Source organism: Cryptomeria japonica, chromosome 10 (assembly GCF_030272615.1).
Source record: "Cryptomeria japonica chromosome 10, Sugi_1.0, whole genome shotgun sequence".
In the NCBI taxonomy this organism is placed as follows: Eukaryota; Viridiplantae; Streptophyta; class Pinopsida; order Cupressales; family Cupressaceae; genus Cryptomeria; species Cryptomeria japonica.
Window position 1 is genome coordinate 897,320,843 of NC_081414.1, and position 25,841 is coordinate 897,346,683.

The window sequence follows — 25,841 nt, forward strand, 5'->3', positions numbered from 1 at the left end:
AATCACTCATTCTCAAGGAGTACAATTTCTTCTAAAGAAAGAATTTTTAACTAGATGCTTTGTTTAATGTAAATCCTCTATCTTGTCCTATAACTTTTTAGTAGTATTTACCAATGTATTCAACACTAAATATGCAAGGCAAAGTTGGATTAAAATTCTTGCTTTCATATCAACTTTTTCCCAGTCACTTGCATCCATACTTAATAATTTCCTTTCCAACACAATAATCCCCAAACCTCTATCAATAAATAGATCTTTCATCTTGAGGTTCCATAGTGCAAGTTTTGCCCATTGAACTTCTAAATCTCCATCCTATTAGAAGTGTGCACCATTTCCATGTGCACAGAACTTAGATGCACCAATACAAAGCTTCCACCGAAATAAAAGATTCACAAATGACCAAGTGCCCTATTCTAAAATCTTAGAAAACAAAGCCTTTGTTGGCACCTCACTTTTCAATCTCTCTTTTGCATTTTTTTGCCCCATAAATTATATGCCCTATGATAATAATTGATTCGAGATAACTTGTAAAATGTCATCAAATTAAAATTTGCCTTTGGGTGTGTTTCACCTCCCTTTTCCTTAGCTAATTCATCAAAACTCAAAACTTAGCTAAGTCTACGACTTATATGAGCCTTCGATTTGCAAAGCAAACAAATGGGTATCTAAGGTTCAAATTTGGGTAAGATTGGACTTAAAATAAAGGTATTATGATCATTTGTAGGTTTCCCTAGTTTTAGGAACCTCTTTTGATGCCAACAATAGTTCCAAGAACTATGGAACCATTGACAGGTTCTAGTTTGTTGTCAATCACCAACTGCCAACTACTCTCATGCCTTAACTGATTTCTCGGGAAGGGTACCCAAAGAAAAATGATAGTGTTTTAAATAATGTTTGTTGGAACTTGATGCTATTTCCAAAACATTGGAACCATTCCTATTGTCGACTTTGTTCTTGATGGGATAGGAATCACTGATTTGGGTAAAGGAAGCATGGTACATATATTTTGAAAAGTTCATCATGAAGAAAATTTTAATGGGTGTTCCTATTTCTAGTTTGGCAAATCTTTGGGCATTTTTGGACAAGTTATGATGAGTCAAAGCTTTCGGTGGGTCCAGTAACCACTAGAACCTCCGACTTTGTTTAGGTTCCTACCATGGGCCATAATAGTTTCCTATTCTACTTCTCATGGTCAATGAAGTGTCTCGACACTTGGAAGTTTGTGGAGTTCCAAATGATAACAAAGTTCTCGATGAACTTGAAAACCGTGACTAAGGCTTAGAGTTGAAGGTCGAATGAGTTCCCCAAAATCCCCGACAAGTTTCGAGTCCCTCTCTTATCATTGATAGAAGCAAATGCATTGGTTTCAAGTGATGCTTCTAACCTCAACATAAAGGTGGAGTTAAAAAAAAGATTTTTGGGGCAACTCTGAACCCCTATCGTAGGTTATGAAGGATAAGCTTGGAGAGTTCTCGATTGGCTTTAAAGCCCCCAACTAAGAGACAAAATGCAAAAGAGGATAAAGACTTGCGTGGTTTCAATTGGAACAAGAGCCTCAACCAGGTGATACAGGAGAGAATTTCGATGAGGAACAAGGAAAAGAATAAGCCACTGCGTTCCAAGGGAGGATGCAAACCTTGATAAGTAAAGAGATAAGCATGAGATTTAGGTGAAGTTGGTAACCTCGATAAATGGGGACAAAAGAACTTTCGGGTTCTTCTAGAGGCTCGAAACTCCGACCAAGTTAAAAGATGAGTTCGAGGGTATACCCAAAGCCTGCGTAATGATGAATAAAAGCTTCATCAGCCTTTTGCTGGTTCTCCTGATCGTTTGCTCGATTGGCATGTGGTTGAGGGTAGGTCTGAGGGTTGTTGACCGAGGGGACGATACGTTTCAACCTTTCGTAATCTCTCTTACTCTCGACGTTGTGTTGGAAAAAGTTATAAGACATAGGCCTCAAAGACGATGCCCGATGGCTCGATCCCTAACGACTCCTTTTGTAGTGGGTTCGCCATTTTTAATGCTGAAGTTCTTTTTGAAGCCTATTGCTGCACGGGTCGAGTTTGAAATGTTTATTGTGGCCCGCCCGAAAGGGTGTTAATGGGCCACCGGAAGCTGCCGAAGGTGCTAATACCTGTCAATTAATGCAATTTTTTCCATCTACTCGCCTCGCGACACCATTAATGACCCTTTTTTATGTAGGCGTTAGTGTTGAAAGCAACTACCATTTGGTGCGATTTAGGGGAAATTTTGTGGCACCCATATTGCATGAATGTTTAGTAGGTTCCGAGAGGCAACTCTCTCAAGTGTAATTTCAATCTTATTTTGTGGGTGATTTTCTTGTCTCTTTGCACTCAAGTGAACCACACATTAATGCTTAGGTATGGCGCAGGTTAGAGGATGTCTTTTCATGCCTCCTATTGACTAGATCATATTTCCTATACACGTGTCTAGTGGGCATTGGGGTAGATGGTGGCTGATGTTTGTGTTTGCAGTTTTGTTCTTTGACAACCTAGCACCCCTCTATTGAGTATATCGATCTTGATTGACATTTATTCTAAAGGATAACTTTTTTTTTTGGGGGTTATCGGAGGGAGCATGGTAAAGAAGAATAGATACAGTGAAATCAAAAAGTTCACAGTTAGTAGTTTTGGTGGTTGATATTTTTTTTATTGTAATTATCTCATTATATCTTAAATATACATGTACTTATTGTAGATTGAGAAAGAGTAAAAGGGTTATCATAAAACACATTCTCAAACACAATCTATATGTCAAGTTATCTATTCTATTAATAGGATGCTAAACATTGCCAATCCAAACTAGCACATAGGTATATTGGGATACATTATGCAGTGGATATAGCGCCATGAGGAAGTGTTCAATATTTCAATCATTAATCCAACATCCCAAGGAAACCCCCCTTGCTCTTGCAGAGCCAGAAGTGAAAGAGGTCTTACCCACCTCAACAATTGGTTCTCGGGTGCCCAATTTGAAGATAGGTTTGTGGTGATATTCCTAGGTTTGAAACCCCTAACACTCAGGAGATTACCAGGCCTTAGAGGTTTGGAGCCTACAACTCAAAACACCAACTTTGATACCAAATGAAAGGAAATGTAGATAATTTAATATAGACAAGTTATGCTAAATTGGTTGCATAAACCAATTGCAATTGAGTAAAGGGAAGCAACAACAAATACACATAAACCCAAGATATACCATGGGAAGTCCTTTCAAGAAAACCCTAGCGAAAACAAAACAGAACACCACTCAATATATTATCAAAAAAGATGAAGATTATTGCAATATAAATATCATTTCATTTGTGCTAAAGTGTATTCTCAATTATATATCAAATCTAATAGAATGAAGGCTATGTTTTGAAGAAGTTTGATGAAAGGTACATATTAATTATCTAATCTATTTTTTATTAAAAGAGAGAGAACACTAGCTAACAAATTCCCAACACTTAGAATACTATAAAAGGTAGGTCTGGAACTTGCATGTGCATAAGAAGACTGTTGTTGGGCTCTTGGGTGTGTGTCTCTTATCTAGCATGGCATAGAAAAAAAGTGATTGTGCCTCCGCAGCGCAATTAGTGTGGGCGGTACTTGTTCTTCTGTGATGGTATCAAATTCTCCCTCGGGAAGCCCTTTTCATGCCCTACAATCGTCTCCAATACGGTGATATGCTCCCTCCACTTGGGGTGTTGGTTTGTATATAGCGATCTTATGATATTTCATGCCTTCTGATATTTTTATAATCTATTGTTGATTTTGTTGAGTCTTGGGTTATACATACAAATCAACAACCTTCTTATAGTAAGCTTCTTATTGATTTTTATGGGGTTATGTTCTGCCATTTTCCTTTAATAGCACTGACCTAGCTTGCTGTCGATTGAGTGATTTTTCTAGTTGTTTTTAGCTTCTCTCTCTACCTCTATTCACTGCCCAGCTATTTAGCTCGTGGGTGATTTTCTGAATTGGTCATCCGATTCACTTGGCCTTAAAGGAACATGGGTTTAGAATGATCTCTTTCAATAGATTTTGGGGTCCTGTTTTCTTCACTTTCAGCGATTTGGCTGAGGTCTTCTTAAGCAGCTCTTTGTTGATCAATATCTCTTGAGTATGGAGTTACTTTTCTTTGGCTTTCTGTCATTTTTGTTGTGTTTTAATGTCTGGTCTATTATGTTTTAAGGGATTCTATGAGTCAAGGTTTTATAAGATGAAAACTAAATAAAATATAGCATAAATCTATTCACTTCTGTTCAGCTTTGGGCACTGTTTCTTCAGCGTTCTGGAGTGTGTTTCCAGACTGTTCTAGATTGAATCATCTCTGGCCTGTGCATTGCCCAGGAGTTATAAACTGTGTTAGGTAGCTTTTGACTTTATCTGTTTTTTGTTTGCTAATTCTTTTTACCTCCACAATTGCTCTTTTGAGGGCTGTATATTTTCTTTTGTATATAACAAATGTCTGTTTTTAATTTGGCTCGAAAAATGATACACTAAATACATCTAAAAACTGCGTGATTGCTTTTCATGCCCCAGATAATGGCCAGGAATCTAGCCCTCCGCTCTGATTGATTTCTGCCTTTCCTGTACAAGTTCCGAACCCTTATTAAGACATTACTTTTTCTTTAAAAAACTCTCTTTTTTCCCTTGTTTACTGTAGGTGCAGTTCGTTCAGATAATCTTGTTAGCTGTAGTTTTCTTTTTTCAATTGCAATTGATGTGCAGATAATCTTACTGTCTAGTTTTTTTAAATGGTTTTTAAAAAATCCTTCCTTTCTGTGTGGAACTGTGTAAATTAAAAGAAGGTATTTGTTTTGTATTGATTTTTTAAGTTAGTGGTTAATCTTCACACAAAATGTCACTGTAAAAAAACTTCCAGATCTGCAAAACACAGTATTTTTTTGTCCGATTTTTTGTGGTTTTACAGCGATAGGGATGCAGATCATGAAGATTTATCTACTGAAAATTTCCCGAAAAAAGGAGTGCTGTTTTGTGTTGAGTGCAATTTTAAATGTCATACACACACACACAATTTGTTCCAGAAACATTCTTGCAAATACAACAGAGTTTGGAAAAGATTACGGAAAATTTATGCCAACTAATGATTGTATTATATATATGAGATTTAAAATATAAATTATGTGATATTATGAGATGATCTTAAGTGTTGAAGATTGGCAGCATCGGTCATCACTTCCAGCCTGAGGAAGACAAATATGTAAGTGGCCTAATCGACTAAGAGGTAGTGTTGATGCTATGGTCAGATTCCTTCAGGCCAACATAGACAACATGAAAATTATGATAATATTGTGATAATATAATTATAATATACTTATATTATATAATTATTATATTATTATTATGAGATAATATAATTATATTATTATGTGACAATATAATATAATTGTAAATATATTATAAGAATAATTATATTATTATTAATAATATAATAATTGGAGACCAACTTGAAAGAGTGGTGACCCTAGATGAAGGGGCACCACCGATAGATATAAAGGAAGAATAAATCTTCCTCTCTAAAGTGATTGATGTTAGAATAATATATACAGAAAGCGTATACCACATTTCAACATGGTGTTAGAGCGGGTTCGAAAATCGGGAAAAGGCCCTGTAGATTTCCTATCAGACATATATATTCAATGTTATGAAAAAGAAGGAATTACCATCAGTCACCCAAGTCAAAGAAATTGATAAACAATGAATATACCATATACGATAGTGGACAAGATGCCAGAAATAATGATCACTAAAGAGAATATAGCGGCGGGTGTTCATGTCGTGGGCAGCGAATCTAGTCACAAAAGGGTGCATAGATGTTACACCATTATAATCACATCAATTACAGATGGAACCTGCATCTCAAGATTGGAGAAGATCGATAGACAACGTAAATATCGATATACTTCATACATAGCCGAAGATGATTGCAAGCAGCAATTAACGATCCAATAAAGATAATCATAGCAATAAATAGCGATGATCCATTATTAGTGAGTTGGTAGATCGATCAGCCCTCATTGATATCTAATTAGGGAAGATGCTACAAACATCCGATTGCTGTGATCAGACCAAGAATATGAAATCCTCTGCTCATACCACTGTAGATATATGACCACCGGATATTAGAATTAATTCCGCAAAGACAATTAATCTAGCGATGACTAAAGAAGCCATACTAAATTAATTAAGATAAAGGTGGTGATTAGTTAACAATGATTAAGCAAGCAAAGAATCGTTAAGACGATAGTTGTGTCATAACACAATGATCATTACCGAATACGTTATGAAAGAAGTCGGTTTTGAAAAGGGATGATTCATCGAACTCCAAAGGAAGCCACCTTTTAGTTTGAAGAGGTATTAGATGCAAGAAGGAAGAAACACATTCCAACAATCATCGGATATTGTTTATTAACTGTATCCATATCAATACAATCAATTATATCGAAGAGATATTGAAGCCAACATTAAAGATTACACTTAGCAACCATGTTATCATCGACCAAAGATATTGAAGGCAACGCTAATGTAGTGAAAAGTGCGATTATCCAAAGTCAGATGCGATTGGTGATTGAAGCAGTCAAATTGGAAAATTAATGTTCAAATAATGTTCGTAGGAATTGTGGTATTCAGAGCCATTGCATATTGATCGAAAAGATTAAGATTCATATTCAGGCGTGGATTAGCAACGGAGAATATCATGAAAATGAATATCTCGATTCCAGTCGGGATCATTCCGAGTGGGAAAATATCGTAGGCACACACTATCAGGAGCCTAAGGGAATCGTACCAATCTTAGATCACCCCCGTAACAAGTGTAAGTATATAAAGCATCTTCAAAAGAGATGATTGGTTCCTGGTATCCACACGATTCCCTATAAGTGTTATGGGCTCTTGAAGGAAGTGATTTTTGAATGCTTTGTGGCCCTGTTTACTATCACATTAAAGGACAATAGCTTGCAACAACGATTCTCTTCTGTGAGAATATATTGATCAATAGACATATTGCTGGTGTGACATTAAGAGATATATCATTTTGTGAAGCTTGTGAAGACAAAAAGAAGAGTTGATGATTGGGATTGATGTTAGGAGATTATGCATGAACGATCTGATTTAAATATATTTGCAGCTGAGTGACTCCATTGTGCTGGTCAATATTGTTAATTTTGGGCATGCTGCTATAAGCTCTCAAGCTAATGCATGCTTATGGAAGGTACTGTCTCCAAGAACCAGTGTCTCTGAGTTTGAAGACATCAGTTGGGCTCTAGTACAAGACATTACATATTACATATGCGACAGTTGAAACCGATATGAGTACCGAGTCCGTAATTAATCTCTCGGCTGCTAAATCTGGAGTTGCATGGGATTTTGGTTCTATTTGAGAATTACCAACAGTGTGAATACTTTGTTAAGCTAAGGAGGCTTTGATGTAGCCAAGCCCGAGGATAAATCCACAGTTTATTACTATGGAATTAGACAGTAGAATTCTACTCTAATGCATCCTGAAGTAGAATTGCTTGTCCTAATTGAAGAGTTGTTGCAGAAGGAATCAAGAGAGGACGCTCAGTTCTGGACACAATTTGGAACTCGACGAACTAAATCTCAGTCCAGTACTTTGACTAAGAATCTACAGGATGAATCGAATAAAGTGATCTGGAATAAGGTCCAGAAGGAAAATCCTAAAATCTCAGCAGCAGCAACGAAGTAGGCTGATTTGCCCATCATTGAAGTCATTGGAGACAATTCAAAACTGATTGCATTCTTGGAGCAAGGTATTTTCCATGATTGGGACCATGTGAGCAGGGTATACTTACGTGACACATGGAGTAGCTAAAAGATCTGCTTCAGTTGACTTCCAAGGATCTTGGTTATATTGGTTCAGAGGGAGTAGACCGTGTCGAGATGGTTTCTCTAGTGATCAGGAAATTATAGCAATCAAAGGACTATGATTCATGGGATGGAGTTTCATGATACTTGGTGAGCTTGGAATGATGCAGACTCCAACCTTGTATTTCATGAAAGGTCAAAGCATGTGGAGATCAAGTATCACTATGTTAGAGACATGGTGGAAAGGTATGTTATTCACTAATGTATTCTTCTTTTCAAAAGATGTTTTAAAGTGTAAACTCTTGTGATTGCATCTCTTTGAGAGAGAATTAAGGAGAAAGCCCTTATCTACACCCTTTGATATGGTTCATGGTGGATGTCATGTGTGTGACTCCATGACAATTTTGGTTTATAGTGCTTGATGAGCCCTTGTGAACATTATTGTGAGGTGACGATCTCTCAATAGTGAACATTTGTACATCTGATAATTATCGTAAGGTGATGATCTTACGATATTGATTGATCATACCATTATGATGGATATCATGGGACATGATATCTATGGATATGTCATAATGGTTTATATCTCTAGTAGTAATATCTATGGATATGCCATAATGGTGTATATCACAAGACATGATATCCATGGATAAGCCATAATGGTGGATATTACATAAAGAGATATTCATGGTGGATTTCATGTGACATGAAATCTGTGGACATGCCATGTAGTAATATCTTTAGATATACCATAATAGTGGATATCATGTGAAGTGATATCTATGAATAAACCATAATGGTGGATATCACGTGAAGTGATTTCTATGGATAAGCCATAATAGTTGATATCACGTGAGGTGATATATCTCCTTTCCACATATGTATCTAACCATTGTGGTCAAAACATCATGATGAGGTAATGTGATATCACAATGAGGTGATAAGCTTCCTGCTTGTTCAAGAGTAGAGTCATTGTGTTGGTCATCTCGATGAGGTGATATGTCTTGTGCAGCTGGAAGTATCCTCCCTAGCTGAGAGGGAGTGTTGAAGATTGGCAGCATCGGTCATCACTTCCAGCCTGAGGAAGACAAATATGTAAGTGGCCTAATAAGCCTAATCGACTAAGAGGGAGTGTTGATGCTATGGTCGGATTCCTTCAGGTCAACACAGACAACATGAAGATTGTGATAATATTGTGATAATATAATTATATTATATTTATTGTGATAATATTATTATAGAGAGATAATATTTGTATAATTATTGTATTATTATTATGAGATAATATAATTATATTATAAATATATAATAATAATTATATTATTATTAATCATATAATAATTGGATACCAACTTGAAAGAGTGGTGACCCTTGGTGAAAGGGCACCATCGATAGGTATAAAGGAAGAATAAATCTTCCTCTCTAAAGTGATTGATGTTAGAATAATATATACAGAATGTGTATACCACATTTCAACATTAACAAAATATAATTGATGCTGAAGGCATATCCTTATATGAGATGGACCAGCTAACTTTAAAAATCAAGGGTTTACATTTATTCAGAGGCATGCAAGACAATTGAATCGTCTGCAACCATCGATGTTTCTGGTTGAATTTTTTACACGAGAAAATTGTTAGCTTTGACTGCACGGTAACATCAATCCTTCCCACTGACAGCAAATTCGAGTAACTATGCAAGAAGTGCATTTACTATCTCAACTATCAACGTACGAGCTACAATAAATGTGAATAAGCACCATTAAATGTGCTTAGACCTTGGCATCCTCCGCCTTCCGATGCTCTCATAATGCGTGGGGAAGTTCCTACAAGAAAGTTGTCTTTTTGTTTATAAATATAATGCGATAGAATGCTGGTAAATAGAGATGGATTCCTTTGGCACTTCTCAATCTTTCTCCAGAGGCCTCCATAAATCCCCTTTTAAGGACGCGAACAGTGGCTATATTTCATTATCAGTGGGAGAAGCAGAAATGAATAACAATTTGTTGATTTCTGTTCCAGTTATCATAATATGTTGCCAATGCCATACACGGCCAATCTCCATCTCATCCTCACAACATTATGTAGAGGGGGTTGGTTCAAAGAGACGCTACACATTCTGCTTGATATGCATATCTTCAACTATTGGAGGCTTGCGTTTCCAAGAAATCCCTTTCAGAGGGTAAGGAAATCCACTCCTAGATTACCATATGCGATTTGGTTTTGCTACAGCTATAGTTTTCCAAAACAAGCTTATCAACATGTATGTCAAGTGTGGTAGCTAGGTGGGTGCTCGTAGAGTGTTTGGTGACATCACTAAACGAGATGCCATTTTATAGAATACCATAAATGGCAGGAGGCATTGATACGGTTTCATCAAATGCAACAAATGGGTGTCCTGATCATTTTACCTTTTCCAGTCTATGCCAAATTAAGGTCAGCTTTGGAAGAGGGCATGGACATCCACCAAACATGATGAAAGGGGGATTTTATCAGATGTAGTTACAAATGCCCTGGTTGATATGTATGCAAAATGTGGAAGAATATGCGAAGCACGTGAACTATTTGACAAAATTCCCCAAAGGAATGTAGTCTTGTGGACTGCAATGATTATGGGTTATGCACAAAATGGTGACTTTGGAGAGGCAATAAGGATTTTCAAAGAAATGTCGCAAAGAGATGCGATCTCATAGTATGCGATGATTGCAAGATGTGCGCAAAATGAGTTTGTTAATATGCCTTTAGAAATTTTGAAGCAAATGCAATTGGTAGGACTGAGGCCAAACGCCACAACCTTTGCCAGCATACTCCCAGCCTGTGGCAAAACGAGAGGTTTGAAACGAGGCGTGAACATCCATCAAAGTATGATTAAAGACGATTTTTTGTCAGATGCATGGTAGTTGCAAATAAATTTGAATAAGCACCATTAAATGTGCTTAGCACCGCCTTGGCATCGACCGCCTTCTGATGCTCTCATAATATGTGGGGAAGTTCCCGCCTGAAAGTTGTCTTTTTGTAAATGAATATATATTTTCATTTCTGTTACTATTCCTTGGGAGGAACTTCCCTTCGAGAAATTGTCTCACGCCAGAATCGGTCATCTCAAAACAATTTTCAAAACATTGTTTGTGTTACGTATGGGGAGGAGTCCTTCCCACAGTGGTGAAATTTATTCTTATAGAAACAAATGATAGGGTGAAGGAATTTTTAAGCAAAATTTCCAGTCTTTGTGGGCTCCAAAACCGAGATCTTATGAAGATCAAAATACCTAAGATCAAGGATGAATTACACAAAATCCAAATTCTGTGTCGTTAACTATAAATTTGGCTACACAGAATTTGGAACGTGTTTGTAATTTGATTTAGCTACATATAATTTGCATTTAATATTTAGTATTTTTTAAGATTTCATGTGCACTCAGTGGACTGAATTTGAAGGTTTCTGCAAAATTTAATTAGGGGTCGATTCTACCTCTTTGATACTGTTTTACGTTTTAAGTTGCTTAGAATTTGTTGCACCGTTAATTTTGTAGATGAAATTTGCCTGTCTTGCATGGTTGTTGATCCTCTTCAATTAGTTTTAGTTACCTCGAGGAGATTTCACTACAAATTTTGTATCTGCCAATTCTCTTCAAATATATTCTCATATACTTACAAGATTTAAATATCATGTCCCTATGTCATATCTATCTCTCTTTCTCTATGTCTAACTCTTTATCACTCATATCTTAATCTCTCTCTTTCCATCTCTCCTCATATCCCACTATATCTATCTATCACTCTAGCTTTAAATCTCCATTTCTTTCTTACATCTCTCCTATCTCTATCTCATTATCTTTCCATCTCTCTCTGCACCTATATCTCTCCCTTTCTCTATATATCATTTCCTATATCTATCTTTATCTTTCTATCTCTCCCTCTCTCATTCTATATATTTATATCCTGAACATCTATATCTACCCCTCTCCTCTCTCTCTTCCTCTCTCCATATCCCTCTCCTTCTCCATCTCTATGTTCCTCTCTATCTCTATCTTGTTACTCTATATCTCCCATTATCTCTCTCTCTCCTTATTGCAAACATAACATGAGCATATTGGTAATGGGTCTTGATTATGTTCTTGATTCAATTATTTTGTTTCAATCATGCTAGGATCCATGTAAATGGATGTATAATTTGATTTGAAGCTATTACTTATCTATTAAAACTTTTGTTAAATGGCCTACCAATTATTCTCATGCATTGCATAAATGTATGCAAAAATTGGCCTCCCACACCATTTCGGCGTACCCATTGCACACTAAGGTGCAATTGCTAGTTTAATGTACTATTATAAGTTTTTATGGAGTCTTTTATGATATCTCAATAAAAATCATTTCAATGTGAATTTGAAATCTCTAAGATAGGTGCTGGTGAGACTTCTCAGGATTATTTTAAAGCGAGCGGTCACATGAATTTTGTAATGAAAAGTAAATATATATAAAATAACAAGAAAACTAATTGTTAAAATTGAAAAACTTCAGATGGTTGACATGTGGTTGACATGTGACCTAACCCTGCCAACTTTTCTACTTCAATTTTTTTTGGCTTCATAAGACCTCTAAAGAATAAACTACAAAATAAAATATTATAATACCCAACCAATAAATCACATCCCTTAAATTCAATAACTTAGGGTAAGTAACATTATGCTTAATCCAAAGCTTAAATTTGATGGTCATATGTAGTTAGGGATTTTTGTGATAAAGTATAATTAAAATTTATTTTTTATTGAAGTGTCATAATAGACTTTCTAAAAGCTTAAATTTGATGGTCATATGTAGTTAGGGATTTTTGTGATAAAGTATAATTAAAATTTATTTTTTATTGAAGTGTCATAATAGACTTTCTAAAAGCTTAAATTTGATGGTCATATGTAGTTAGGGATTTTTGTGATAAAATATAATTAAAATTTATTTTTTATTGAAGTGTCATAATAGACTTTCTAAAAAGGTTTGATCAATAGTCATACCTTAAGAACCAATAAATAGGCCTAATTTATATGAAGTGATGAGTTCCTGGTTGGCTAATGTAACATCCAATGGTTTATTGTTTTTATATCTAATAGATATATTTAATTTAATTATTATTATTATTGAATGTTATTGAATGTCCACAACCCATTGAAATCCGACACCTCAGAGCAAATAATGCCATATAAGACTTTATAAAAGTACTATCATAATTATGCGCACTACTGTTCAACATTAGAACCTCCTGCAGTACATAAAAAACCTGCCCCTAACTTGAAGTTGCCAAGTTTGCTTGGCAGAGAGCTTGATGTGCATGTACGCCGTTCCGTACAATATTTGTGACAAAGAAATTGCGCAACTCAGGTTTCGTCTCGTGGTTTTGAATTTCAGCTCGCTGTCTTGTTTCTGTTTCTAGTGTGATTACACACAGCTGGAAAGATCCCTTCTATATAAGGCTTCTTTCTATTGGTTCATGCAAAGTGGATTGCACTGGGAATAACCTTTATTATCTCTTCATGCACAGCATTCATGTGGGCCTTTCATATCTGATTCATCAAATTAAATTGTCACATCAAAACAGAACCGCCATAGACCAATGGTAAACATATGTTTAACTATTATATACTTTAAAGAAAGAAAATAAAATATCTTACAATTATGTCAACATTAATTATAAAAGAGATATTTGCTTGACACCATTAATTTTACGGCTACATATTGAGGATTAAGTTTATTCTTATCAAACCATGGTTAAATAGTAAACAAATTTTCTCTCACAAGTAACAATGACGTTTGATGGTTGAATTAATAGTCAACAATATTTAAGGTAAATATATATTTTTATATTAAAAATTAAGTCAGTAGGATTTTGTAAATGGGTAGCAAGCTCTGTCACAATTAAATAGGTGTATTGGTTCAGGAAGTCAACAATTTGAAAGTTAGATGTATTTGAGTAAAGCCAACAATTTATAAGTTAGATGTATTTTTTATATTAAAAATGAAGCAGAGACAATTTTGTAAATGGGTACCAAGTTAAAGTGGCTTAAAGTAACGAGTGTTAAATTGAATCATTCATTGAGACAATTTTGTAAATGGGTACCAAGTTCAAGTTAAAGTGGGCTTAAAGTAATGATTGTTAAATGAATCATTCATTGTCATAAAAAGATGGATTGATGCAAATCACTACTAATTAAATATAAATATAGAATCAAACTCAAAAACTGCCTCTACTACTGATTAAATATAGATTCAAACTCAAAAACTACCTTTACTAATCAAGTTTACACATGTCAACCCAGTTTAAAATACAATAAATAAATGTTTTGTATATATAATAATAATAACCAGCGGTTTAAATCTGAGAGGCAATAGATTTTTGCTTCCGACTCATAAATGTTTAAAATACATAAATAAATGTTTTGTATATATAATTAACTAAAATAATAATAAGCAGCTTTAATCTGAGAGGCGATAGATTTTTACTTTCACCGTAGGAAAAAGCAAAAGAATTGTCTTGAGAGTATGACCGACCTTCGGTTTGGCCTATGAGATCGTCGAGAGTATAAAAAACAGGAACCGTCATGAGAGATGGAATATAACGGTACCAGTACTGGACGCTATTGAATTTAATCTCGAGGACCGTTTGTAAAAAGAGGTAAAGCACGAGAACCTTAGGGATCCCCAATAAATAGTTAGGATACGCTATAAACGCATGTTTTAGTGGCCCAGTTCCACACAGAACAGAACACAGCAGAAGAGACGTGGGTATTGCAGGGAAGGGAAGATGAGCAGCAGCAGCAGCCGCAACCGCAACCCGAAGCTGAAGCGGCGAACGCCAAGCCCCCCATCTCCTCCTTATCGGCGTGAAAGAGGAGAAAAGTCTTCTAAGCGACAAGTCGAGGATGAGGACGACGGCAACGCCTCTGACTCCGCCTCCGCGCCTCGTTACACAGCATACCCGACAACTTTGCTAGTTAGGAACCTCTCACAAAACGCAAGGTTCCAATTTTGCACTGAAAGTTCTGGTTTTTTCATTTTTCTAGTTGCAGACAAGGCGAATTATTTATCTCAGGCCGTTGTTTTTAGCTTGTGGAATACTCTGTCTATGTTTTGAGAATGATACATCTATCTGCCTCCTCCGCAATGTTTGATTTCTGCATTTCCTGTACAAATTTCGAACCCTCCTACGTTTTTTTCATAACATGTGAATCTATTTTTATTCTCCTTCCTGTGCACGGCTGTGCCGCTAATCTTCTTAGCTCTCTACTTGTTTTATGTTTTCAGAGAAAACGCAGAAATCTTTTTGCCCTCCTTTCTGTGTGGGGGTTTGTACAGATAATCTTACTGGCTCTAGCTGTTTTTATTTTTTCAGTGGAGTATTTTGTTCTAACAAATTCCCTCCTTTCTGAGTGGGAGGGAGGGTGTGCAGACAATCTCTCTTGCTGTTTACTTGTTGAAGGTATAAATTTTATTGAATCTTGAATTAATTTAGTTTTGTTAAATTAGTTGCATAGCATAGTTTTATATGTACTTTTGTGTGTGTGTGTGTGAGAGAGAGAGAGAGAGACCATCTTGATTCGTTTCTAATTACATGTTTTCATAACAGGACACCAATAGTACAATCTGTTAAACTCACTAACAACGTACCTGTCTATTGTTTTCTCTGACTTAAATTATAAAAGAATGTGGACTCTGCATCGGTTCCCTTTGATAAATGAATTGTAAGTTGGAGTGTTAGGAGTTAAATTATAAAAGAATGTGGACTCTGCATCGGTTCCCTTTGATAAATGAATTGTAAGTGGGAGTGTTAGGAGTTTTAAGACCCCCTTCATATAAACTATGTTTTTTAGTCTTTTTAAATTTTAAATATGGATTTAGATTGTTTGCTACTTCAGGAAGCTAAAGCCATTGGTTTTAATTTAAAATGTGGATGGAATAATGCTTAGAGACAATCCAAATTCTTCTTTTTCAATCATGAAAAGGGAAGTCCCTAAATGGTTCCCTTCGATACACAATTACGGGTTTTCACCTTGTAATAGAGTTGTATAGATTACGAAATAGATTAAATTGGAAAGGAAATAAACTTTTGTTCTAGTCCAAATTCAAAGGTTCTTTAATCTCTTAGGTCCAATAGAAAAAAAGAAAAAAAAGTAGAAGTATTTGGTACACACAAAGCAATAGTCAAAGTCCAAATTCAAAGGTTCTTTAATCTCTTAGGTCCAATAGAAAAAAAGAAAAAAAAGTAGAAGTATTTGGTACACACAAAGCAATAGTCAAAAGGTTCCATACAAAATTAATTCTTATTTCAAGCCCACAATGGTAATCAAAAGGTTCCATATAAAATTAATTATTATTTCAAGCCCACAATGGTAATAATTGGGTCAAGGTACCATGTTTGCCAATCATTCTATGAAATTTCATTTCCTTCCAATTTTGCTATTGAATTTTAAAGCAACTTGACAAATTGTGACTGAAGAACAAATGGTGCACAATTGTGAAGTAAAGAGCTCTTGGATAATAAATGATTGAAGAATGAAGAACAAATGGAAGAACAAATGGTTGTATGTGAAGAAATACTTCAATAACCCTAATAATGTTGACCTTCAAAATAAATTAATAAAACTAAGGCACGAGTGGAGAAGCCTTCAAATCCTAGGAGCTACACCAAGAGCGCTCAAATTAATTGGATTAAAAGGGGAGATGAAGGCATCAAATATTTTTTTACATGTTGAAAGCTAAGTCTGCTAAGAGATTCTGATATTGAGATTAATCGTAATGAATTGAATATTATTATATAGATTACAATTAATGAATGAATATAAAACACAAATTTAAAACCCTCTAATGAATCTTTAGGTGAGGATTAAGTAAGATCATGACTAGTGTTCGAATCTTTAGGTGAGGATTAAGTAAGATCATGACTAGTGTTCGAATCTTTAGGTGAGGATTAAGTAAGATCATGACTAGTGTTCGAATCTTTAGGTGAGGATTAAGTAAGATCATGACTAGTGTTCTCATTATATGCTATGAGACAACTTGACCTAAGATTAACTCAATCTAATAAAAGAGAGGCACTTCTGAGTTTAGCTTGAGTATAATAAAGTAATAAGTGAGCTAAGTAATTAATTGATCATTAATTAATTAGTAGGTGATTCACCTATTTACTCAAACAACCCCCTTAAGATCACCTTAGGCAGAAGCCCAAAAAACCCAATGACAAACATAATGATGGATGTAGGATGGGTCTCGACTACAAGGCTTGATGAGGTACCCATGTACAAACAAAATGAGTATCTAATAACCAGAGATAAAGGAGAATCATGTCAAAAGAACTCTCCAAAAGAGAAAAAATGAAATAAATGCACCAATGAAAGAAGGATAGGACTCAAAATGACCCCAAGGACTACTTTTGTCACAAAAGTAATAGATGCCTCCCAAAAAGAGAGAAAATGAGGATATGAACCGTCCCCCATAATGAAGTAACTCGTATGCCAATGATGAATTCCTTCGAAGAGAACATGATTCATTGCCTGCAAGCAACATTTCTCCCCTTAGGAAGAAAAAAGTCCACTTGTGATTGAAGAAACCATTCCCACAAACTAGACGAATGGATAATTCAAACCATGATGATGTGTTCTCTAAAACTTGCTCATCCACATCGCAAAATGAGATGATGTCAATCTAGAATCCTCAAAAGAGTGATGTAGAACAAGACCCAAAGACTGTGATGGTGGGTTATCAACAAAAAGGAGATGAATGTCCTCAAGGTAATCCTACAAATATGCAATTTGTGACTCCACAAACAAGGATGATATGTTTGCAAGATGCCAATCCCAAGTAGCTATGTCTTGAAGATGATGGATGTCCTACTGCATTGAACCAAAAGGGGCCATGGATGTGGTAATGTCAAGCTGATAAGAAGCAACAAAAGATGGAGATTGGATCTCAATGTACGTAGGAACAAGGAGACGAGCCTTTGAACTATCGAAACATGCAAAAGCTATGATATACTCAAGCTCCTCAGGTAGCATCATCAAAAGGTATGCGATTTGCATCATCAATGAGAATGAGATAATATGTAGTAAGATCCTTTGGGAATGGAGAGATATAAGGATCTCCAAAGTTTGGTCCAAAGTGTGTGGGGACAATCAATGTTTGATACAACACACATAGTTTCACAATCAACACTAAAACAAATCAACCAGGCAACATGATCAATGATATTACCCCATACATATAAGGCAAAGGATCATATCACGTGAGATGTGTCAAGATGTTTCACCAAAACTCATCTTAATCTTTGTCCCATGATGACCACATAAGGATGAACAAAAAGCCCTACGATACTTCTTCAAAATGAAAAAAATAGAGACCAATACCTTGATGCATGTAAAAAAGTGCATAGATAAATTAGCCCTAGGTAAATTTTATTCATTTTTTCATGATTTCACATTCCTATTAGTTACTTGGATGTTTTGGGCAAATTATGGAAAAAGTGCATAGATAAATTTGAATGGACCTAAAATATCTTTTCAATACCACAAGAATTGTGAAAATTGGAATTACTAGCAAAATGTTGTGAGCTAGGGCCAAATGGGGGCTAGGAGAGCCCTTCATACACCTCTGTCACTATGATGTCATGATGATGTAAATAGGAATATTCTTTTGGCACAAGAATATTCCCTCATCGAAAAAAAGATCAATGACCAAAATATTAACGAAATATTTTTCGATTTGGAGGTGTTGATGTCTTTGAAGATTCCCTAAGATATATCATTCGTCGCAAAATTCGTGCTCCCCAGGAAATATTGTTTTATGCCAAAAAGGAGGTTGCCAACTAGGTTTGCACACCACCACCTAGTTTTTGATTGTCAGGAGTGGTCGAATGACATGTTGGGTTGTTGATGGTAAAGAAAGGTCGTTAGCTAGGATAGATAAAATGTTGCCACTTTGAAATCCATGTTGCGGATGCATTAAAGTGTTTACATGAAGCCTACACCCAATGCTATAAAAAGCATTTTTTGCTTTTTTTTTTGTTAAAATGTGTATTAAAAAATAGAAAATAAATAAGTAACCCTATCCAACAATTTGATGCAAGGCCTACACAAGTCATTTGACAAGTGTATAGTCGTACAAATTCCCCCATGAGATTTCTACAACCCTAAATTATTTTTAATGCTCGTATTTTAGCTTTTAAGTAGGCATTCTTAGGGTGTTGGTCATTCTAGATCTAATGGTGATACCTATTTTGCTTTAGGATGAATTGTTTTTCCCCAAGGTCAAGTCTTTTAAAGTCAAGTCACAAATATGGTTCTTTGATACCATGTTGTAGTTGATAGTGAACTCGAGAAAAAGCCATAATTGTGTAACTTCCAACCTTGTAAGAGATTGATCCACAAGAGAATTTGATATTGAGTAAAAGAAACCTTGGATGAGGATTAAGTTAGATCATGATAAGTGTCCTTCATTATGAGATAACATGATCTAAAATTAGCTCAATCTAATAATAGAGCATAAATTTAGCTGAAGTGCAATTAAGTAATAGGTGAGCTAAGTAACTTATTGATGATTAACTTATGTACTTCAAAGCTCTATATGACATTAAAGTACCCTATTCAGCCAAGCTTCAATAAAAATAATCTTGGTAACTTGAAATGTAGAGCTGGTTCTTCACTCGTTACGGTAAAAATCAAAGGAATATATTGTATGCTTACAGATACCCAATTTTTTAATGTACTAACTACATTGTAGAAACATAACTTGTATAGTAAAGGAAACATGTTTTAAGATATGAAGTACTTCTAGCTAGAACCTAAGAAGTCTTGTTTTAGATGGTTATTAATTTTAAAAAGGATTATATAGAAATATATGGCGGAATCATAAAGATGTATAACTTGTGATTTTTTTTGTTTTGTCAAATGCTTTGACAAAGAGAAATAGATTTTGTTTCACCCTATTTACTAAAATCTTATGCTACTTATGGAGAGCTAGAAATGATAGTATTTCAAGGCAAGAGAAGGTACCTTCTTTTTCATTATTTTGCAAATTATGTTTACTATGAACATATTAGAGGATAATTTTATAGACTATTAGATAATGGTGAAATCATACTTCATGAACTTGCAAAATGGTGCCTAAATGTAGAGAGTTATTGTAGAGTTCTAAATGATGAAAGCAAGAATCATGAAGATATCCAAGAATAAAAACATATTCATTGATATGCTAACATAGATTTTATTGTTGATAACGACGAAAATAATTCTACCACTTCTTCAGATATTCCATTGCCCAACATAAAAAAATAGATGTTTTTCCCAATACTTACGTCTTTGTTGTACTTGTAAGTGTTGGAGCACTTGATAATGAAGATAGAAATGCTACTTAGTATTTGTTTTAAGAACCCAATAATTCCAATCATTATTTTAAATCATATAAATGTAAACGCTAAAGTAGCAACAATGCTTAAGATTAGTGTATAGTCTTTGCTTTTAATGTTGTTCCAAACTTCAAGTGCTCTTTGGCATTGGATTTTTAAGTGTTTTTGGGTTTTTCCTTGCAATCAATCTTTTGCTATGTTACCCCGAGTTTCTGGGACGGGGATGGTGGGGGAACGACAAAGGGGACTATTATATAAAATATAGAGAAATTTTAAAATATATAGGAAAATTCTAAATGTTTGTATGAAAAAAAACATGGATAAAGCATGCATATATACATTATATTCATATGAAAACATGGATAAAACATGTGTATGATACTATGAAAACATTTTAGAATCTAAATTCTGAACATACAACATTGTCAATACTTGATATGCAATTATGCATTCATAATTCAGAATTTCAATTCATTCACATTGTCCATGTGCATATCATAATAGATATTAAAGAAATAACATACAAAATGTCAAAATTCCCAAAGGCTACACTGCTGCCATATAGTTTCATTGTCAATTACGATATGAAAATCAAAATACTACTAATCAATTAATATTTTATTATTTTGATTTCCTATTTATAATTTATAATTTATTAATTTTAAATTTTTAAATGTTTAACAATTAATTTAACAATTTAATATTTTCTATTTATAATATGAATTAATTTTAAACGTTTGATATGAATTAAAAATTAATAAATTTAAAATTTAATTAATGTTGCCTTTTAATTTTTCTTAATAACAATTTGAATTGATAGGGGCCATATTAGAAAATTAAAAAAATAAATTGAAAATACGACATTTTTAATTTTTTTAATATTTTTTAATAGTCTTAGATGTGGGGGACGTCTTCCCGTCCCCGGGACGTACGGATGTCCCCACAACTAGGGCAGACGTCCCCCCATTTCGGGTCAAGGACGTCCCCTCTAAATTCTTGGCAATTTGGGGATAGGGTAAACGTCCCCTGGCTGTCCCTAAGTCCTCGGGACTGGGACAAGGGTTTTCAGGCCAGGGATGCGTCCTCGGGTTACATAGATCTTTTGGTCTAATGGTTTATATATTGTAACCTAAATGGTAAAGTACTATGAAATTTTTAAAAAATGGCCTCATGCTTATGAGTAGCACCTATATGAAATGAGTGCCAACTAAATAATTCAAGCTTGTGTGCTTCTTATGAAGCCACCTTGCATAATGGTACATTGCAAGAACATAAAACATTGATAATGAAAGATATTGGGAGTTTCAAATAGAACAATTCTTTAAACAAAATATGTGTTAGAAGTCTTAACAAATGGGGTAGCAAGCTAAGTGGCCCTAATTGTATATAAAATTCCATTCTCGATTGCATGTGAGAGTTGTAGTAAGATGGGTGACATGTTGGGAACTCTTGATTCTTCACTCCAATGCGTATGACCTAGATGGATTAGTGCCAAATGAACCATTCATGCTCATGAGAGATGGGTTCTTGGGAACAACAACTCATAAAATATGGTCAATGAGATAATTGTATATAAAATTTCATTCTTGATTGCATGTGAGAGTTGTAGTAAGATGGGTGACATGTTGGGAACTCTTGATTCTTCACTCCAATGAGTATGACCTAGATGGATTAGTGCCAAATGAACCATTCATGCTCATGAGAGATGGGTTCTTGGGAACAACAACTCATAAAATATGGTCAAGAGATTGACTCAAAAATTAGGTTACTTGTTCCCAAAAATGACACTACAAGAATGATGCTATTAATGACTCATTCAAAATATATAAGTTGGATGAAGCAACTCGAATGTCGATGTTATCATACATTTGCCATAAAAAATAACAAAAGGAAAAGGACCTAAACTTCTACTTAATGCACCTTGCTATTCATTATAATTTGGCATGGAGAATGATACGAGATTCTTGAATCCTTTATATATATAATTTTGTTTCCAGTTGCATGTTGGATAGTGTTATGATGGGAAATTTTCTTATTGTTTTATTCACTTGCTACAATCCTTATTAATCATGAAAATTCGGATGTAGGTTCTTGTTAGTAAAAAACATAAAGGTGCAATTTGTGAACAAGCAAATGGTTTTAAAAGCTTTGATTGAGACTTGGCATCAAATTGGACATTACATCAACTATTTTATTTCTTTTCAATTATGATAATTCAATTAAGATAGATTGCAAGAATCCATTTCACAATCTAATAAAGATACCCGCATTATATAGTTGAATCAAATTTGATTATTATTTTTGTTTACAACATGCAATTAAACATATATAATTCAAATTGATTAAGCAAAATTGCCAAAATTGCAAGCAAAGATTTACCAATAATGACGAATATAAAAACACCATAGAGTAAGTCTTCATGTGATATTAAAAATGATGCTAAGCATAACCTTTAGATTATGATGTGTTGGTTTTCATCATTAGATTACGACTATTTTTTCAAAATAGAAGACGTGGGTACTTGGAGATGCTAATTTCTTTTAAATATAATTGAATAATTTATAGAAATTCTGAAAATATAATGACATTGAACATTAAATATAATATAATAATTTAGTAATGGTTGTTGCAACGTTTTATGAAATCCTTGTGACTTGCATTTGTTTTTAGCGTTGTTTTTTTTCCGTTTGTACTGCATTTTCATTATTTTGTTGCCTATGTTTTGTTTTGTTTTTTAAACATTTTAGGGTTTTTTTTTTTGTTTGGCTTGGAGACGATGGGAGATGGGCGAATACGTTAGTGGGAAGTCTCCTCTCTATGGAGACGTTTCGAACCAAGTTTCTAGTGCAAGATACGCATCCGAGTCTCCGGTACGAGTACCCATGCAACTATGGTAATATCATAGGAAAACTAGAAATTTATAGCATCACATTGGTATTGCTCGTAAGAATGCAAAAACATTTTTTGTGAAAATATGGGCACAATGAATAAAGTGATGCCCTATACTAATTTTGTAGTAGTTGTTGTTGCAAATGCAACTGAGGGGTGGGGGGAGAGGGTTGGATAATAAGTTTGGTTGTTATTGAGGATTTTGATTTGAATGAAACATATAATTTTGGAATTGGATAACATGATGTACTTTAAAACACTTAACATAAGACACTTTGAAGAAAATTATAGAAAAAATATTATTAGAGATATTACTTGAGTGTGATGAGTTGCTAAATCATATATGAAGGAAACATATTACATGCCAAAAATGAGGTAATAAAATAAAGCTCCTTATAAAGAATGTTTTTTATGAAATCTTACATATTGTTCAAAGCTACATATGATGATGAGAAAGTGCTTGTTTATTAAGAATTTTATGAACTGCTTTTCAACCACACTCTTCATGCCAATATTTAGAGGCTTGGTTCATAAAGAAAACATACATTGTAGGTAGCACAAGAGGATCCAACTTTAAAATAGTGTGTTAAATAGATTCAGTACCATGAGAACAAGTTTAATTGGTACAATGTGGGAAGGAATCAATTACAACAAAATATATTTAATGTTTAAAGTTCATAAATATGGTAAGAACATTTATTTCAACTACAATAGGCAAAGCCATGAAGAAGAAAAAAGGGTTGAAATTGGAGGAACATTTAAAGGGGATGCCCCCAAGATTGAATCTCAACTACTATTTTTTCTTCTTAAAAACTAAGCTAAGGGTAATAGATTCCACAATACAACTTCTAATCAAGGATTTTGAAGTTCAATCAGAAGATCCTCATTTGAAGAATTCCTCGTCTTAAATTATGTTTTGTGGTGAACCTAAGAAAAGCCCAACCAATTCAAATTATTTTAGAATCACGTTAGAAATCCAAAAGGTGGACCACTAACATTTCTATATAGGTAGTGTTGAATGTCATAATATGATAACTTTCTCAGATAGATTGCTCAACAACCCAACATTGTAGACACGTAGACACTTAGTTATCAACTGGTGATGAAGTCTTGTTGACAAAGAGGTGGAAACATATAGCTATATGGTATGGTAATATTATGGATAAGAATCATTGGATTGACACACCCACAACTAGGTACTAGGACAAAAGTCTGCATGAGTTTTAAAATGATTTCCATTGAAAATACTGAAGCCACCATTAGAAGAGTGAATGATGTGAAAATTTCCAGCTTCTTGGACATATAAAAACATATAGCATTGCAACAAGAAACATTTAAATAATGGAAGAAGAGAAAAGATAAAGAAATCTACCTCCTCTTTTAGAGATAAGATCTTCAAAATCAAATGACCTTCATAGTTAAGATTTAATTGATCCATTAAAAAACTAGGAATGAGAGTGTTTTCTTATAGTCATTAGGTTTATGTCATCGGTAACATCAATTTTGAAATGCCAACAAGGTCTCGCTTCAATGGTTTTAAAGTAAAATATATAGGACAAATGTTACCTTTGCACATCCCAAAAACATTCTTTGTATTTTGTTCTTTATACTTCGCTTAGACGATGCCTTTTGTAAAGATACTATCAATGTTTTTATTTATCATAAAGCACTTCCCATAGGACAAACAATTTGGAGAATGAAACTTTGATAATTACAGTAAAATTTAATTACCTACACTTTTCAATGTAAAAACCTGTTTAATCTTATTACATTAATTACATGCAAGTTTTAGTTTATTAATATTGTTAATGAATATGAAACACTTTTGGGTGGGACTTTTTAAAGTTATATTTGTGCTAGCAACCACCTTCAAATGTTGTATTAACATATGGTTCTCTTTTTACAGGCCAGAGGATCTTCGCATTCCTTTTGAGAGCTTTGGACCAGTGAATGATGTATATCTCCCCAAAAATTACCATACAGGGTATATTTGCTTCTTCATAGTTTCTCATTTTTTTTCTTTAAATCTATTTAATTTTCTATCTCCAAAAAAGTGTATTGGTTATTTGGTGTCTTCTTATATTCTAATGTTATTTGAGTTTTACTTTATAGGATCAAAGCTTCATCAACAAGTCTATATTGAAGTTCTCCCCTTTCACAATCTTTATGTGATCCGATAATATAAGTAACCCAATTCTTATGAAATTAGCTTGGGAATAATAGACACTTGAATTCTTTCAACTGAATAAGGAAAACCTTTTACCAATCATTGTGAGAATAAAGATTTTAGATCCAAGTTGAAGTCTCATATTATACTCCTATATATCCACTACAAGGTAAATTCTATATAGATGGTGGATAAACTATCTTAAATATTGATGGACCAATACACCTATCATCTTTATGCACTTTTTGTTCCACATGGTGTCCCAAATTGTTACAAATATAAGAGAATCAAGATATGAAAGTACTAAAAACAAAATGGAGAAATTGCAAGTTCTACAAACTTCACTGAAGAACAAAGGTCGTCAAATTTATTATAAATGATACAGCCCTATAGGTCTTAGAGCAAATGAGAATGCTTGCCTCTATGTTTTAAGTGTATGCTTAACATGTGATAAGATTTTATACCATATACTTTTTGTATAATTACAACTGGTTGAGGTATAGATCGACTTTTCCTCATAAGAATGACATATTCTTATAGGATAGATTT

The 25,841-nt window shown here is 34.2% G+C and overlaps 1 protein-coding gene and 1 long non-coding RNA gene across 5 annotated transcripts in view; one reads left to right on the forward strand and one right to left on the reverse strand.

Annotated features, from left to right (window-relative positions):
* The first annotated feature begins 3,609 nt into the window (after nucleotides 1-3,609).
* Nucleotides 3,610-25,841, forward strand: part of LOC131046355 (serine/arginine-rich SC35-like splicing factor SCL28) — a 121,999-nt gene continuing 99,767 nt past the window's right edge. The window contains exons 1-2 of one of the 3 annotated variants that reach the window (XM_059212127.1): nucleotides 3,610-3,683; nucleotides 25,032-25,109. In XM_059212127.1, coding sequence (XP_059068110.1) covers nucleotides 3,625-3,683; nucleotides 25,032-25,109 — 137 coding nt within the window. In that variant the 5' untranslated portion in view covers nucleotides 3,610-3,624. Of the gene's footprint in view, nucleotides 3,684-14,379; nucleotides 14,860-25,031; nucleotides 25,110-25,841 lie in introns of those variants that run through there. The other 2 variants (XM_057980091.2, XM_059212126.1) reach the window with 2 other exon arrangements.
* Nucleotides 13,049-25,841, reverse strand: part of LOC131046362 (uncharacterized) — a 170,948-nt gene continuing 158,155 nt past the window's right edge. For both annotated transcript variants that reach the window (XR_009105976.2, XR_009105975.2), the window contains exon 4: nucleotides 13,049-13,406. This is a non-coding gene — a long non-coding RNA (uncharacterized LOC131046362). The remainder of the gene's footprint in view (nucleotides 13,407-25,841) is intronic.